General features: G+C 35.6%; 1 protein-coding gene across 2 annotated transcripts in view; it reads left to right on the top strand.

Annotated features, from left to right (window-relative positions):
• Positions 1 to 19,248, top strand: part of GLCCI1 (glucocorticoid induced 1) — a 115,834-nt gene that overhangs the window by 30,850 nt on the left and 65,736 nt on the right. For both annotated transcript variants that reach the window (XM_070471109.1, XM_020888198.2), the window contains exon 2: positions 6,667 to 6,818. In XM_070471109.1, the coding sequence (XP_070327210.1) occupies positions 6,667 to 6,818 (152 nt within the window). The remainder of the gene's footprint in view (positions 1 to 6,666; positions 6,819 to 19,248) is intronic.

The following is a 19,248-nucleotide window of genomic DNA, read 5'->3' as shown; positions in this document are numbered from 1 at the left end:
GCTGCTAGGTGCAGATTTCAAAGAATTAGTTGACTATTTTTGCAGCAGGATATTTTCTTGGATTTATATTCAGATTTTCAGTGCCTATAAATGGAGTAGATTTATAGTCAACAAAATGATTTTTTTTTTTTTGACCAGCTGCAACTGTAATGGATTTAGTCCCAATCCTTGAGACATAAGTTCCTAAGTTTTTAGTAAGTATTAGATTCACATGCTTATTAAAAATTCAGAATTTTCTGGTCTCACTAGCAGAGAGTCTCACATTGTTGTTGACAAATTGGGCCTGGTATGAGCGTATTTAACAAATGTCCAACACTTTGCGAAACACTGCTTCAGGACCTCCGTGGTTCCCAAGCCTGATGATGTTTTTGAATCAATCTGGTTTGCTTTAAAAAATATGTTGATACTTTGGTCCACCTGATTACTGCATTCGACTATCTGGGACTATAGGCCTGTAACCTGCATTTTTACCAAGCTGTCTGGTGATGCTTAGACAGAAAGCCACATCTCAGGATCCCATCTTTGAGATCTATTGCTTAGTTTCACCTGTGCCTGAGGGCTTTGTACCTTTATGTTCTAGGGTCTCCCAAGATCTAATTTATAGGTGAAATGCTATGTTAGAAAGCTCTTGCTGTTACTTCTCAGACATGCCCAAATGTTGTACTGGGCATAACTAAAAGGATTGCCTTAAATTTTTCTATTTAATACTAGGTGACTTAAGGCGTGTGTGCACACACACATTATGGGATTTCATGGCTCCTTCTTTTTGAACATAACTGTTCAAGGGTAAAAAGGTTTTACACACTTGTGCTTTGATACTATTGACTAACTTTGTTAATGTGATATATTTGTGTAAAGCTAGTTATTTAATGTGAGTTCTGTGTAGAAAAGTCTGGAAAAATTGGTATTTGTTACTCAGTTATCTTAAGCATTCTGCTGAATTGTATGACTTGAGGACTCTTTACAGTTGTAATCAATGTTGGGTTTTGAATAAAGTAAGAAACAGTTCATTTTTGGTGGTGTGTTACAATGGCTAAGTTTCGTGGAGTTATAGTCCTTACACAGTAGTTGAAGGAACAATAGCTCTTTTACAGTAAGTTTAAATAAGTGGTCATTTAAATGCTTTCTTTAAGTTTAGATGTGCTTTGCTTGTAACATCAGTGTTAATAGAAAGCTTGGTTTATGATCTTTATTGAAAGCTAAACACAGAATCAACAATTTTTATTTTTTATTTCCTTATGCAGACTGAACCTATGAAAACGTTGGAGTGTGTTAAAGTTTTAAGAAAAGAATGTGAGCATTTTTTATTATGTGTATTAGTGTACATTCTGTATGGCTACATTATGGCACTCAGAAATATTGCATCTTTTTTATCACCTGGTGAGGCTGGTTGGTGGTGGCTTGTTTCATGTTACTCTGTAGCTAAAGTTCTTAAAGTTTCTAACAATGATTTTTTTTTTTTAATTTATAGAAATTTCACTTAAGTTTGTTAATTTTCTACTTCAGATTAGTTTCTTAATACATCAGATTTCCAAACCCACTAGTCAGTCAATCTTCAGTTATTGCCTCTAAATGAAAAATTGTTGGGAACTAACTAATTAATCTAACATCATATTACAGTTGTTGGCAGTTAGATTTTAAGCATCTTTTGCCTGTTTAGAACAATGCCTTGTATGCTATTCAGATTGAGACTTTCTAATATAGCTTCTTGCTTTTAAACCTATTACACTATGATCAAATCGCCTTAAATTTCCAATTAGAAAGCAATAATTATTTTGTACAATCCTCAGCAGGTATCCCAGAGGGACCCCAGGCCCATGCCGCTCCACCCTCAGGGAAGATAAGAGGAGATACATGTGTGTGTGTGTGTGTGTGTGTGTGTGTGCTGTTTACGTTAGTTACTCAGTCTGTCCAGCTCTTTGCAGCCCACCAGGCTCTTCTGTCCATTGGCTTCTCCAGGCAAGAGTACTGAAATGGGTTGCCATTCCCTTCACTAGGGGATCTTCCCAGCCCGGGGATTGAACCCAGGTCTCCTGCACTGCAGGCAGATTCTTCACTGAGTCACCAGGGAAACCTAATACAACCTGTAGATGGATTATAATGAGGACGTCTTTTTACAGAATGCCACATGAGTAAGTCATCTTCTGGTCCTAACGATGATGGTACTGGAAACAGATGTGATTTTTTTCCAACCATCATATTTTATTGCTGAATTTACTTACTCTGCATTTCACCCTCAAATGTCTAAGTAGGAGATGTTAGCAACAGGACTACAAGTGGCATGATGAGTCTCACCACTGGACAGTTGCCCTTGATGTAGTTAGAGTGCATCATTCTAGCTGTCTGTTACAGATTTTTTGCCTCATGTGCCTTCTTGTCCTTCACTGGTGTGCATGTGCCGTAATATACTACTTTATGTTATAGCTTAATTCTAAATATTATATCTCCCTCAACCAGAATGTAAATTCCTTGAGGAGAATCTGAAATTTATTTTGTCATCCTCCTTGGTACATCAAACAGTACTTTTCATATAATAGACATTCAGCAAGTTTTAATCAGTGGTGGTGAGTACCCTGTTTCACCACATTTGAAGTTACTATTTTTCTGATGTCCATTTAGCTTAAGTAATAAGTATTTAATTTGATTTTCTTTCATATTTTAGAAGATTTATTTTAGCAATTTTATTGTTAATTTAAATTAAATGTTATTATTTAAGCACTTGTAAATTTAAAGATTGTTTAAGTATACTAATGTATGTTTCTAGTTGATAAGGTGCTTGTTTGATCTACTTGAGTTAAGGTGATTTTGTAATAATTAGTTGAGAAATGTGATCACCTAGTTCAAAACTAAATACATATTTAATCACAGCTGTAATCCTGAAATAAGAAGCAATTTATTATGTTGCCTATATAAATGGAGTAGCCCCCCCTTAGCCACAGGGGACACATATCAGAACTTCCAGTTGAGCCTAAACCTGCGTATACTATTATATCCTGTATATCCTGTATTTTTCCTGTACGTACATCCTTATGATGAAGCTTATTTTATAAATTAGGCACAGTTAAGATATTAACAACAATAATAATAAAATTTGTAAGGATATACTGTTACAGGGACTTCCCTATTGGTCCAATGCAAGGGGCCTGGGTTCGATCCCTGGTCAGGAAACTAGATCCCACATGCTGCAACCAAAAATACCTGCCATGCTGCAACAAATAGCAAACATCCCACGTGCCACAACTAAGACCCGGTGAAGCCAGATTAAAATTTTTTTTTAATATATTGTAATAAAAGTTATGTGAGCATGGTCTCTCTCTCAAAATACCTCATACAAATATAATGCCTTTTCCATCTTAACTAAGTATTTGTCATGCACTGTGACTCTTTTACAGTTTGAGGTGCAACAGCAGAAGAAACCAAATTTCTTTTTCCTTCTTCACAATTTCACAGATAAAAGATTTGTTCTTACTATAGATCTTAGTAACCTGAGCATTTAATATTTTTTTCCTTCCTTTATTAAGCTGAGAGCTTTCACATTTTCACTTCAAGGGTAAAGTGTCTCTTTGGTGTAGCGGGTTGCCAGCATCACTCCTCTTGTGCTTTGAGCTATTATTAAGTAAAATAGTTGCTACTTACAGACACTGTGATACCAGGACAATCAGTTGAATAACTGAGAAGGCTAGTATGTGGTTTAGAGTTGGGACACAAGTTTTTCATATATAGTGGCTTTCCATTTTCTGGTTGTAGCTGACCTTTGTGTAGGCTTTTTTTATTGCTAAAAATGGTTCTTTTTCAAGGGATAATCTGTTTTTGTCCTTTGTTTCTTCTTGGTGGAGAGAACGTAACGTAACTTTATAAAGTTTTAAATAAATTATTATAAATCAGATTATGAGAGATGTTAACTTTGTTTCCTAAAGTTGCTAAAATTTGTACATATTGCTTTTATAACCAAATTTTTTAAAAAGAATTAATAGAAATAGCTCCTGGTAATAGAACTAAAAACAGTCTGCATGTCCTCTAAATTACTTGTGGTAGGGGACGAGATAAGAAGGAGAAAAAGAAGTAAACAGTAAGTCCTAGAAAACAAATAGCTAGGAAGCATTCTAAGAGGGAGAAAAAGTTCCATGAAAGAGTTGCAGATTTAATCAGATTTGTTATAACAATAAATATAAGTGGGATTAACATATATTTTTCAGGAAGAAGGCTTACTATAAATTTTTTTCAAAAGCCTCATTATATACAGTATACAAGAGTATTACCTAAATAGCACAATTGAAAGAAATGGAAAATGAAAGAATAGGCATACCAGATACAGTATAATAGAAAGAAAGCATTAAGGGGTGGTAAAATTAAATTTGATAGAGTTTAAAAGTAAAAAATTATAAATGGAACAGACTATAATGGTAAATCATGTAAGTCATAATAATAATGTCATGGATCAATATGTAACCAAACTATACAGGGCTAAATTTCTATAAATTTTTTTTTTTTCCTGGCCACTCAGCACAGCTTGTGGGATCTTAGTTCCCCAACCACCAGGATTGAACACATGCCCCCTGCAGTGGAAGTGCAAGAGTCCTAACCACTGAACCACCAGGGAAGCCCCCAGAACTAAAGTTAAATGATAAAAATTATAAGAGATAAAGAGAATTGTTGTATCTCAATAGCAGTTTAGAAATTTTGGAGTAGTTCTCTAAATATGTGACAGATCATGGTTCTATTTTATTACTATATTCTGTATTTTTATTTCAGTTAATATATAAGAAAAAGAACTGTATTCTGAAAACAAAATATATGCTCTCCATGACTGATGAAATATTTATAAAAACTGATGATGATTTTTGGTCACGAATAAAATTTCAGGTGATTCCAAACAGTAGAAATAGATTATCCTAGACTTTGCTTATTACAAAATAAAGTGAGAGCGAAGTAATAAAGACAGGTAGGAAATCTGGTAATTTCCAGATCTTCTCTAACATTCTTGGGTGAAAGAAATCAGAACTGCAGTTGTAAGATACAGTTTGGCTCTCCAGCCCTCTTTGTCCAAGGATGTGGACCCCAGGGAGGTAGAAGACCAGCTGTAAGAGACTTGAGCTTTCTTGAGACTTGTATTCATGAGAGTCCTAGACTCAATGGACATGAGTTTGAGCAAGCTTTAGGAGAAGGTGAAGGATAGGGAAGCCTGGCGTGCTGCAGTCCATGCCATAGCAAAGAGCTGGACATGACTGAGTGACTGACCTGACTGAACGAAGGTCCTCGAGCCAGTCCCCTGCAGAAGTGAGGACGACTGTGTGTGAATAATGTGACAGTTCACAGTAGGCTGCATTTCCTTTTGTTTTCTGATTTTTAAAAAAAGGAAAACAATTTTGTGTTTTGTTTTCAGAAGAATAAAGGACAATATTCAGTAACAAATGTTTCTTGACCCTCTGTAATGTGCAAGGCATTTTCTTTGATGTGAAATATAACTGAATAAGACTGAACCTTGGATACTTATAATCCACTACATTTTATTATAGTATGCACATTTGAGATGCATACATGAAAAATCTTTTATATTTTCGTTGTAAAGAACTATAGAGTTCAGTATGATCATCTCTGTTTTCAGCAGAGGTAAAACAGATCATTCTAGTAGATTGATTGAACTGTGTAGAATGGCTGGGGTTCTTGGTTCCTTTTTACCTCTGTCACGTATTAGCAGTTCTGTTTCAGTGGACAATTTAATTTTATCCCTCTGGGCTTCAAATTTTTCATCTATTAAGGAGGAAAACTGAATTAAAATAAGATTCTGTATACATGTTTTTTTGTGTGCATGTGTAGCTGTGAATAAATTCATTTGTAAGTATTGAGTATCAACTCCTTTTCAATCTGTAGGGACCAAACTTACTGTCTGGTCAGGAAGGAAGGACAAATTTAGGGCTTCAGGCAAGCAGAGGAGAGTGTGTATATCTTTAAGAAGGATAGCGATGAAGAAAAGAAGAGCATTGGGAAAGGTTTCACAGAGGCAGGGTGACACCTGAGCTGGTCTTGAAGATAAGTTTTTGCCAAGTGTACAGAGAAGGGGAATATTTTAGATGCAGGAGATGATAGAAAGTATAGAGGCAGAGAAGCAAGTACTTCACATTTGGGAAATTGGGAGTTTATTAGTAGTTGTTATGGTACTTAGAAGTTAGCACAGGTTTATGGAGGAGTGGTGGTAGCAAGACATTAAGTATTGAGGTATATGGGAGCTGAATTGTGAAAAAATAATGGATTTTGAGTGAAAGACTGAATAAACCATAGCAGTTTTTTTTAGCAGTGGAGGGAGGTGGCCCTGTAAGATACTGTGGATTCAGAGACAACAGTTAGGAAACTGGCAGTTTAGTTGAGATGTGATGAAGTCTTAATTAAAATAATGGCAGTGGAGATGACATAGAGGGTTAAGAATAGGTCTTTGAAATGAATGAGCTTCGTAGGGTGTAACAGTGTATGCAAAATTTAATACATGAATGTATTTTCCTTTGGAGAGGGTCTATAAATTTCATCAGCTCATACAGCACGGCTTTTAGGGTAAATATACATTGTAGGGACAATTGGCAGGATGGTATTTTACAAACTATGAAGTTTAAATAATTTTAAGTTTTACTTTATTCTTTATGACTAATGTAATTTTTTCTTCACTTTTTATAGTGGACAGGCCCAAATCTCAGCAAGTTCGAACCTCTAGCACAATAAGGCGAACCTCTTCCCTGGATACCATAACAGGACCTTATCTCACAGGACAGTGGCCACGGGATCCTCACGTTCATTACCCTTCATGCATGAGAGATAAAGCTACTCAGGTAAAATAAGCAAATCAGTGTCGTTACCCTATAGTTCTTCTGTTTTGTTCACAGTAAAGAAAATGTAATTGAATCAAATTTTCCTAATTAAACTTTAAACTAAAAACTTTTTTCACCTGGGTTTTTAAATTATTTAGTATTTAATAAGTAGCCCATCAGTCTGTATTAGTGATTTTCAAGACTTACAGTTTTAGGAATTATTTTCCTACAGAAATTAATATAGTGACTAGTAAGTATATTAGAAGATACAGCCATATCTCATATTATTGTGCCTCTCAGATACTGCCTTTTTTATATAAATTCAATGTTTTTGGCAATCTTCAATCGAGCAAGTATGTCAACATCAGTTTTTCCAGCAGCATTTGCTCACTTCATGTCTCTCTGTCAATTATTTCAATATTTCAAACTTTTTTTATTATATGTGCTATGGTGATCCATCATCAGTGATCTTTATTGATATGGTTGTAAAAGGATTATGACTTGCTGAAGGTTCAGATGATGGTTAGCATTTTTTAGCAATGAAGTGTTTTTAATTACAGTATATACATTGTTTTTTTAAGATGTAATCCTGTTGAACATTTAATAGATGATAGTAATAGAATAAACGTAATTTTTATATGCACTTGAAAACCAAAAATTTTGTGTGACTTGCTTTATTGTGGCGGTCTGGAACCAAACCTGCAGTATCTCCAAGGTATGCTGGCATAAGTAAGTTTTGAAGAAAACCTTGTGCAGTTCTTGGAAATAATTTATAAAGTATTAATACATGGCTAAGGAAATTTGTGTTAAAGGATTTTTTTTTTTCTGTTTAAAACCAAAACTGAAATCCTTGAGAAAGAAATAGAAAATTTTCTGTTTGTCACACTTTCCCATTTTTGGTCACACTTTCCCTATTTGTGGAAGATTTCCTAAGCTTTTGATTTAAAAAATTTTCCTTCCATGGCAGGAAAATATCTGAAAACATCCTAATACAGGGTTTCTGAATTCCTGACCATATCTGTATAGCATTAGTCAATCAGCATTATGAAGAATACTGAGTCTGAGAGGTGGCTGTTGGCCTTAAGGAACTTACAGTATAGTTGGGAAGATAAAATGTAAATGGAAGAAAACTGGTAATAAAAGACGCGTATAATCAGGTGTTAGATGAATGGAGCATTTAAATGTAAGGGAATTGAAAGGAATGGGAACATTTTTGGCCTTGTGGATGAGAGAAATAGAAGGATTAGAGTTTCATGTCTGAAGAATGAGGGAAAGGGGAGAAAATTTTGGACATGATCTATGAAAATCTTTTCCAGTTTTTTAATTCTCTCAGGCAAGCTTGAAACCGTGAAATTAGCTTTTTTATCATCCATCCTGTAAGTTTTGTCTGTGTAATATTTTATGTCTCCCATACCAAGTCTTTTGCTCTCCACTCTTCATGAGGAGAAAAAACAGTTTGATATAGTAGGCCTGGGATGTGGGCCTGGACACTTAGACATGGTCATGGATAATTTAAACTATCTTTCTGGAAGAGCTGGACTCAGAAGTGTGATAGAGTATGGGTATAGACTATAAAAAGAAAGAAGGTCACGAGATCAAGGACTCAGTTTTTAGAAATGCATGCAAGGGAAGGATAAAAAATTAATGTATTCACCTGGTAGCAATAAGAAGAAAGTTAATGTTTACTGACTAGTTACCATGAACTTTCTGTTTTTATATCTGTGTTTCATTAATTCTCATTTAATTCATTTATAAGGACATTATAAAATTACACAATGGAGAAGCAGAAATTCAGTGACTTATTCAGTATCATAAAGCTAGAAAGTGCTGCAGCCAGGTTTCTAATACAGGTTAATTTGTCAGCCAATCTAAACTTCAATTTTCTAGGGGCTTTAGGATAAATGGAAGTGTGTGTGTGTGTGTGTGTGTGTGTGTGTGTCCGTCCTAGTAGAGTAATTGGCACTATACTTAAAAATGGTAGGTATTCTTTTTATATTAAAAAGAAACCCTATCTTTTATTGAATATATATGCTTTATGCTGCCACCCTCCAAAAACGTTATCGTACTCATTCTTCACCAAAATTCTGAGAAAGAAGAGGAAACAGAAAAAGAGCAAAAGCTTACAGAAAACTAAGTATAGCCTTACATACCAAAGGGAGAGTTGTTTTAAAAAAGAAAAGATTATTAACAGTATTAGGTACAATCATGAGGTCATAGAACATAAGGACTAAATGTAGGGATTAGGGGCATATAGTCTTCGAGAGTGAAATACTGATAATATGCTAAGAGGGGAAGAAACTCTTGGGAGTTAAGAAGAGAGTAATATGGAGATAGCAGAAAAAGGAGCTGGGTAGGTTTCTTAACCATATCTGTTTCTTTGCCTGTGCAGTGGGATTAATGAAACCTAATGATAATGTTGGATGACTAAATAGGATAATATTTGAAAGTGAATGGGCTTCCCTGGTGGCTCAGAATCTGGGTGGTAAAGAATCTGCCTGCAATGCAGGAGACCTGGGTTCAATCCCTGGGTCAGGAAGATCCCCTAGAGAAGGGACTCGCTACCCACTCCAGTATTCTTGCCCGGAGAATTCCATGGACAGAGGAGCCTGGTGGGCTACAGTCCATGGGGCAGCAAAGAGTAGGACATGACAGAGTGACTAACTACTTGAAAGTGAATATGGCAACACATAGGTTATTAGCAGTAGATACAAACAGGCCCATTTGTAACATTTGCAGAGTCTGGTGCAAATACAAAATGTATGTCTATATACCATATACATACCAAGTTAAATTAACAAACTGTTACATAAAACCTGTTTTATCCATTCATTCTTGATACAGAAAACCTTCCTATAGACCTTGAGGTTCAGGTGTGAGTGAAGTCCTGGATTCCTCAGAGTTGAATGCTAGAATGTGTCTGCATGATGCTGAGCCCACCCTACCCTCTGAGCCTGAACCCATAACTCTTCCTAACACTCATACCGTTCTATACTCTGAGGGATGGCTTTATGCGTATGTGTCAACCCCGTAGTCTTCACCTTCATACTCCATATATACTTTCTCAGAGAGTGAGACCAAGAGTAGGTCTCTGTAGACCCTGGAAATCAGATCTGGTACAGTTTGAACAACGAACTCATGAGTCTAGGTTACCCAGAGCAAAGTTGATGGCAGAGGCGTGGGCTCATGATGTGTTATCCTTCTGGCCCCAAGGTCTCTTCACCCTTTGGGAAGAGGCATGGCTGGAAGAGGGCCATAGCAGTTCCCCCTAAAGCTTGAGGTCCAAGGTAGGGCCTTCTCTTGCTTGGGTCTTCATGTAGATTGTCTATTTGAGAAGCCAGACATTGATAGGAAGGCAAAATACAGGCCTCATTTTACATATGATTTACTGAGGCTTAGAGAAGTTGAATAACTTGTACATTGTTATATAGCTAATAAATATGAAGAGATTTGAATCCAGATTTAGCTGATTCCAAAGGTTTTATGTTTTCTCCAGTTCCTCACTGCCTCCCATAGTAAACACTAAAGTGTGTAATGCTTGCCTCACATGTGTAAGAAATGGTCTTGCCCTGAAACATTTTTAGTTTAATTGAAGATATTAGAGATGAACATAGGAGATGGTTATTATTATCACATTCATCCTTTCTTGGTTAATTCTTTAACTCTTGGGGAAGGAAGAAGATTATTTTTATTTATTTAGTGAAAATTAGTGAAGAGAAAGTGGTGCAGTCTGTTTGCTACAAATATTAAATACCTAGGCTGTCTGACTTTAGTGGAGGGAATCTCTAGTATTTTCCACCTTTCATTTTTCCATATTTCAGCTACCTTAGTAATTGATGGTTATAAATAGAATTCTTATTGTTTAATATATTTACACATTGGGCCCTTTTAAAAACAGTTGCATAGTGTGAAAAAGAGTATGGACTTTGGAGACAGATCTTGTGTTCAAAGCAAGGCCCAAAGTGAGGGAACTTTCTGAGATAGTAGAATTGTTGTATATCTTGATAGAGGTTTTGGTTACAAGGGTGGATATATTATATTTATTAGAACTTACACAAGTATACACTTTGTGCGTTCTAACATACAACTTAACTTTAATATATAGAATATAAATATTGAAATCTAAAAGATGTTTAGGTATCCCAGGTTCCTGGATTGGAAGAATTAATATTGTTAAAATGGCCATACTACCCAAAGCAATCTACAGATTTGATGTGATCCATGTCAAATTACCCATGACGTTTTTCATGGAACTGTAACAAATAATACTGAAACTTATATGAGACCACAAAGGACTTAGAATTGCCAAAGCAATCCTGAAGAAAAAGAATAAAGCTGTATGCATAACCTCCCAGATTTCAGACAATATTACAATGCTGTAGGATTCAAAAAAGCATGGTTTTGACCCCCAAACAGGTATATGGATCAATGGAACAGAATAGAGAGCCCAGAAATCAACCCACAAACCTACAGTCAGTTAATCTTTGACACAAGAGGCAAGAATGTTCAGTGGAGAAAAGACAATCTCTTCAGCAAGTGGTGGTGTGAAAGCCGGCCAGCCGCATATAAATCAATGAAGTTGAAATACACCTTCACAACATACACAAATATAAACTCAAAATGGCTTAAAGACTTAAATAAAGATGTGATGCCATAAAACTCCTAGGAGAGGGACTTCCCTGGTGGTCCAGTGACTAAGAATCCACCTTCCAATGCAGGGGGTGTCGGGGGTTCCTTCTTTAACGAGGTAGCTAAGACCCCACACGCCACTGGGCAGCGTAGCCCGTGAACCACGACTAGAGAAACCCCCCGTGCTGCAGCTGAGACCCAGCAAGGCCACAAAGAGGAAAAGAGCAAAACTCCCAGAAGAGAGCACAGGCAAACGCTCTGTGACATACACTGCTGCCTGTTCTATGACATAGATCATACTACCAGTGTTTTCTTAGGTCAGGCTCTCTCCAGGCAAAAGAAAAGCAGAAATACACAGATGGGAGCTAATCAAACTCACAAGTTTTGCATAGCAAAGGAAACCATGAAGAAAATGAAAAGACAACCTACGGAATGGGATAAAATATTTGCAAATAATGCAACTGACACAGATGGGCTTAATTTCCAAAATACACAAACAGTTCTGACAGCTTAATATCAAAAACCAACTCAATCAAAAAATGGGCAGGACGGCTAACTAGACATTTCACCAAAGAAGACATACAGATGGCCAACAGGCACATGAAAAGATGCTCATCATCGCTAATTATTAGAGAATTGCAAATCAAAATTATGACGAGTTATCACTTCACACCAGTCAGAAAAGCTGTTATCAAAAAGTCTAGAAATAATAAATCTTGGAGAGGGTGTAGAGAAAAGGAAAACCCTCCTACACTGTTGATGGGAATGTAAATTAGTACAGCCACTATGAAAAACAGTATGGAGGTTCCTGAAAAAACTAAAAATAGAGCTACCATGTGAGCCAGCAATCTTAATCCTGGGCATATATCCTGAAAAGACAAAAACTCTTAAATCAAAAAGATACATGCGCCCAGCATTCATAGCAGCACTATTTACAAGAGCCAAAACATGGAGCAACCTGTGGCCGTCAGCAGATGAAGAGGATGTGGTATATGTTATATAATGGGATATTACCTAGCCAGAAAGAAGAACTAAATATTGTCATTTGTAGCAGTATGGATATACATAGAAATTACCATACTAAGTAAAGTAAGTCTGATAAAAGACAAATATTATGATATCACTTATGTAGTATCTAAAAAAATGATACGAATGAACTTACTCACAAAACAGAAACTGACTCAAAGACATAGAAAACAAACTAGTGATTACAAAAGAGGAAAGGGGGAGAGAGATAAGTTAGGGATTAACAGATAAACTACTATATATAAACTACTATATATAAAATATATAAACATGGTCTTACTGTATACCACAGGGAACTATATTCAATATCTTGTAATAACCTGTAATGGAAAAGAATTGGAAAAAGAACAGATATGTATGTATGTGTGTATGGCTCACTTTGCTGCACACGTGAAACTAATGCAATATTATAAATCAAACTATACTTCGATTAAAAAAAATGTAAGACCTGTTTTTCAAAAGCATCATTTGGCGTTTTTTTCCTTTGTGTATTAGATTCAAGCAACTAGTTCAAGAAAGTAAAAGACCTAATTGATGATGTTCAACAAAGTTAAAAAAAAAAAAAGATTAAAGACTTGAATATAAGACCTAAAGTCATTGAAATCCTAAAAGAAAACGTAGGTGGTAAGCTCTTTGACATGAGTCTTGGTGATGAGTTTTTTGGATTAAACTTAAAATGAAGACAGTAAAAGAAAAAATAAACAAGCAGAACAACATCAAACTAAAAGAGCTTCTGCACATCAGAGGAAGTCATAGACAAAATATAATGCAGCCTACTAAATGGGAAGTCTGGTCACGAAGAGTTGAACACAATTTAGCGACTGAACAGCTAAATGAGAAAAAATATTTGCAAATTATATATCCTATAAAGGGTTTATATCCAAGATATATAAAGAACTCAGACAACTCAATAGCAAAACAATCTAAAAAAACAGGCAAAAGACCTGAATAGACATTCTTTCAAAGACATACAGATGGCTACCAGACAAAGAAAAGACGCTCAATATCACTAATCATCAGGGAAATGCAAATCAAATACACGATGAGCTGTCACCTCACACTTGAAGAAAATCTATTATCAAAAACACAAGAGATAACAAGTGTTGGTGAGAATGTGGAGAAAAGGAAATCCTTGTCCTGTTTGTAGGGATGTAAATTGGTACAGTTACTACAGAAAACAGCATAGCGGTTCCTCAAAAAATTTAAAAATAGAACTACTATATGATTTAGCAGTTCAATTTCTGGGCATTTATCCAAAAGAAATGAAAACATTAGCTTGAAAAAAGCATAGGCACCCTCATGTTCACTATGGAATTACTTAACCAAGATAGGGATGCAATCTAACTGTCCTTTGATGGATGAATGGATCAAGAAAATGAATAGATAAAAAATACTGTTATTCAGCCATAAAAAAGAAGGAAATCTTGCCATTTGTGACACCCTGGATGAACCTTGACGGTATTATACTAAGTGAAATAAATCAGATAAAGACAAATACCATATCTTATCACTCACACATGGAATCAAAAACAAAACAAAATTCTACCATCTCCTAGACACAGAGAACAGATTGGTAATTGCTGGGGTGGAGGGGTTTAGGGGTAGTTAAAATGGGTAAAGGGAGTCAAAAAGTACAAACTTCTAGTACTAAAGTCATGGGGATATAATTCACAGCATGGTATGTATACTTGATAATGCTGTATTGTAAATTTCAAAGTTGCTAAGAAAGAAAATCTTAAAAGTTCTTATCACAAGGAAAAGCTTTCTGTAACTATGTATGGTGGCAGATTTCACTAGACTGTTGTGGTGATCATTCAGTAATATATACAAATATTGAATTATGTTGTATACTCAAAACTAATATAATGTCATATGTCAGTTATACCTCAATTTAAAAAAAAGCTAGAGCACTCACTTTGACAAGACTAACATCAAACATACATGCATATGTTGCTAATTGTTTTCTTTAAATCAAGAATGATTCATTAGGTGTGAAATGCCATTTCATCTTTGAAATGAAGGTTGTTTTAACTCATAACCTATAATTTGGTGAGTTTTTTAATAGATTACTTAATTGATCATAGTTACACTTCTGAAATGAATACTATTTATTTATGGAATTCCTTGTTTAAAATATACAGTAGCAATTGAAGTGTTTAATATTTAACTACATTTGCTTCAATATTGAGAAATGAGGTCTGAAACTTTTTCTTTCTGTAGTGTAATCCTTAGATTTCTGCATTATATTTGCTTCATAAAAAAGATTTTGCGAGATTTCCTTTCTCTGCTCTGGCATGGTGTAAATTTCATCTCTGTTATCTCTTACTTGGATCTGAAAGAATTTTCCCTATGAAGCAGACTAGTATGTGTTTGGATTATAGCTCTTTAGTAACTATCAGTTTATTCCATGACTGTTAGTTTCTTTTGATTTCTGTCTCTTTTGTTCAGTTTTTTCATTTGTTTTCCTAGAATATAGTCTAGTTCATCCAAATTTTCAAATGTATTTTCAGAGAGTTTCACAAGGTACTTTTCTGTAATTCTTTCAACTTTTTGTTTATCTGCAGTTATTTTTCTGTTCTCATTTTTAATATTGTATATTTATGTTCGAGTGATTAAATTTACTAGATTATATATTAAATTTTTTAAGGTGTTGAATTTGTTTTCCTGTTTTTCTTTTTTCAAGTTCCTTGCCCTCTGACTTTGATCTGTTTTTGCTTTTCTTCTGCCTTCCTGGCATATGCAGTGCTCTTTCTCCGGATTCTGAAGATTAATGCTTAATTTTTTTATTCATGATACTTACTGTTTAGTAATGCAATTGTTTTATGCATTTTTATGCCAAGATGTACCTTCTGAGCTCAACTTTGGCTCGTATGTGTTTCCATTATTTGTATTTTCAAGAGATTATGCAATTTCAGTTTTGATATCCTGTTTAAAATATGAGGTTTTTTTGTTTGCTTTGTTTTAAACTTCTAAATGGTTAAAGTTTCTTTTCCTAATAAAAATTCAATTTCTAGTTTTATTGCATTATAGTATAGACTAATAGGTTTTTGGAAACTTCATTGATTTTCCTCGTAGCTGAGTATATGACTTGTTTTTTTATTTCTCTGTATTTGAAAATGAGGATACAGTCTTTACTTTTAGATAAAGAATTCATTACATATTGGCGTGCGTGCTAAGTTGCTTCACATGTGTCTGACCCTTTGCAACTCTATGGACTATAGCCCACTAGGCTCTTCTGTCCATGGGATTGTCCAGACAAGAATACTGGAGTGGTTGCCATGCCCTCCTCCAGGGGATCTTCCCAACCCATGGCTCTTGCATCTCCTGCACTTGTAGGCAGCTTCTTTAGCAGCTGGTGCCGCCTGGGAATCTGTCATTACATGTTAATTCAACCATATTAATATATTACTCAGTTTCCATATAGCCCCCTGTATGTCTGCCTGTTCTAGCATGAGCTGGATGTTGTTAAAATTTTTGTTGATTTCTGTTTCCAGTGGTCATCGCCTTATATTTTGATGATAATACAGATGTTTTAAAGATGTATATCCATTATGTCTTTCTTATGGTTGATACTGTTTATTGTTACTGAATAGCCAATGTCTTGATTAATATTTTTCCCTGAATATAACCTTTTTATGATATAAATTAACATTGTAAACTCATTTCATTGGCCAGGAGCTGTGGTTTGGGAACCAAATGGCTTGGGTTTTTGTTGTTGTTGTTAAAACAGATGGTTGGAATTGTCTTTTTTGTGTATTTTTTAATTTTATTTTTAATTGGAGGGTAACTGCTTTACAATTGAAAATAAAATTTATAAGAATACAAATAAGAAAGATAAGAGGGCAACAGAGGTTGAGATGGTTGGATGACATCACTGATTCAATGGACATGAACTTGAGCGATCTCCAGGAGATGGCAGTAGGAGGCCTGGCATGCTGCGGTCCATGGGGTCGTAGAGAGTTAGACATTATTTGGCAACTGAACGATAACAACAATTGCTTTACAATATTGTGTTGGTTTCTGTCGTACATCAACATGAATCCGCCATAGGTATACATATGTCTCCTCCCTCTTGAACCAACCCCCGCTCACATCCCACCCATCTAGGTTGTCACAGAGTACTATGACCAAATAGCTCGGTTTTAAATCTTGGCTCTAGCATTTTAGCTTTGTAATTTTGGGCAGATCACCACTTTGCCTGTTTCCTCATTTATTAATGGAGTATTATAACTCAAAGGATTGTTGTAAGGGTTAATTTGGGTTAATGAATTTAAAATGCTAAGTATAATGCTAAGTATATTAAGTGTCAATAAGTTATTGTTGTTCAGTCGCTAAGTCATATCCAACTCTGCAACCCCATGAACTGCAGGACACCAGGCTTCCCTGTCCTTCACTATCTCCCGGGGTTCGCTCAGGCTCATGTCCATTGAGACAGTGATACCATCCAACCATCTTATCCTCTGCTCCTCTTGCCCTCAGTCCTTCCCAGCATCAGGATCTTTTCCAGTGAGCTCTTGGTGTCAGGTGGCCAAAGTATTGGAGCTTTAGCTTTAGTCCTTCCCATGAGTATTTGGGGTTGATATTTTTTAAGATTGACTGGTTTAATCTTCTTGCAGTCCAGGGGACTCTCAAGAGTCTTCTTCTCCAACACCACAATTTGAAAGCATCAAGTCTTTGGTGCTCAGCCTTCTTTATGGTCCAACTCTCACATCCATACATGACTACTGGAAAGACCACAGCTTTGACTATATGCACCCTTGTCAGCAAAGTGATTGATGTCTCTCCTTTTTAATATGCTGTCTAGGTTTGTCATAGCTTTTCTTCCAAGAAGCAAGCGTCTTGTAATTTTGTGGCTGCAGTCAATGTCTGCATTGATTTTGGAGCCCAAGAAAATAAAATCTGTCACTGTTTCTACTTTTTCACCATCTATTTACCATCAAGTGATGGAACCAGATACCATGATTTTTGTTTTTTGAATGTTGAGTTTTAAGCCAGCTTTCACTCTCCTCTTTCACCCTCATCAAAACGCTCTTTAGTTCCTCTTTGTTTTCTGCCATTAGAGTGGTATCATCTGCATATCTGAGGTTGTTGATATTTCTCCTAGCAATCTTGATTCCAGCTTGTGATTCATCCAGCCTGCATTTCACATTACTTACATTTACTAGCAGAGGGCTAAAAAATAGGTGGATGTTTGGATATTGGCCGTGGCACTCTTATTTCACAACTGGAAAGGGGAACTTCCAATAGCAATTTCTTCCTCCTTTTTTCCCACCTGTTTTCCATGGTTCTTATTTCAGTGTTTTTGTCATTTATCTTTCTGTTCTGATAAATCTTGCTTATTGCTGGAAATAACTAGCGCTGAGCCATTTATATATATATTTTGAGTCATCTGCCATATATCTCTTTGTTAGGGAAAAATGACACAGTAAGCCTGACTTTTTTTTTTTTTAAACCTGATGGTTTTTAAATTTCTGATGGCCAGTTGAGGTGAGAGTAGCTTTTCCTTCTCTTTGAGTCCTTCCTCTTTGAATGCTGGTCTATCCCCCTTATTCACCTTCTCTGCAAAGTTGGTATCAGAGGAAGATTTCAGAACTTCCCATTTATCTCTTGTATTCTTTGAAGGATAAGAAATGGAATGGTTAGATTTTTAAATGAAATTCTGCAGACTTCTTTCTTTTCTCCAGATTGATGTTTTTCTTTGATATTTTATTGTTTTTAATTAATTTTCAGATTTTACAGTGTGAAACATTTAAACATGCCCAAAAAGTACATAAGATAAACTTTTAATTTATTTTTCTTCATTTCATTAAGTTTTAAGTGTATGGAGTTTCATGGTTTTACCTCTATGCCAGCATCTTTCACTAAAAATCCTTTTTATACTTATTTTTAAGAAACAGATCTGGAGTAGGTACTTACTGTTGACTTGAGCCAACGTTCGATAAAGTCAGCAACTCAACTAAAATATATTAATTCTTTGCTATTGAAAATACACATTTAAAACACTCTTATCATTTTCTTCCCTTCATGAAAGGAGTTTGGGTGGAGAAGACTTTAATCAGAGAAGTAGGTGATACACCTCAAATAGTAAAAAGATACAAAAGAGAACTTTCAGTTTTACCACTCTGATCAGAAGCTCATTTCCTGACCAAAAGTCAAACTTTGTACAGCTCTTTGGGTTTCCTGTGCCCTTGTTGAAGAGCTTGCTGTTGAAGTTTGTTTATGAAGTGGTAGTTATTGGAACAGTTTTGGACAGGGGAAGCTTTTCTTGAAATGGAAGCAAGTCTAAAGATCTTGGCCTCTTAGGTTGCATTCCAGGGACCTAAATTGTTACTTTTATAAAGCTGGTCCCCAACTGGCACTTGAGTAAATTTATGAAGGTTCTATCTTGTTCAGAATCTCCATTACTTTTTCTTTCAGCCACTAGGTAATTAAGAGAGGATTTTTCTCATCCTAGAGTTGAACTGTCCACATGATGGGAGTCCTGTTCCTAGTTGAGGGAGTGATATTTTTGGTTGCCAAAGGAATACACTCAGATATACTGATGAAAAATGTAAATACATAGCTAAAACATATTTACCATTTTACTGAACAATACTTACTATTTTACTCATCAATTTCAAACAGTACCGCTAAAATTAACAGAAACTCAAAGTTCTCCGTATTAATTTTTAATAGTTAATGTGTCCATTTAAGCCAAAAGTAGCAGGTAGACAGCACAGAGCCTCCCCACAGTCCTGCTGCCTGTGTGCCAGTTTCTTCCCGTTACCAGAAAGGTTTAACAGGTGAGAGAAGCAGCCTG

This window comes from Odocoileus virginianus, chromosome 1 (genome assembly GCF_023699985.2).
Source record: "Odocoileus virginianus isolate 20LAN1187 ecotype Illinois chromosome 1, Ovbor_1.2, whole genome shotgun sequence".
NCBI classification, from domain to species: domain Eukaryota; kingdom Metazoa; phylum Chordata; class Mammalia; order Artiodactyla; family Cervidae; genus Odocoileus; species Odocoileus virginianus.
This window is presented reverse-complemented; position numbering and strand designations above follow the sequence as displayed.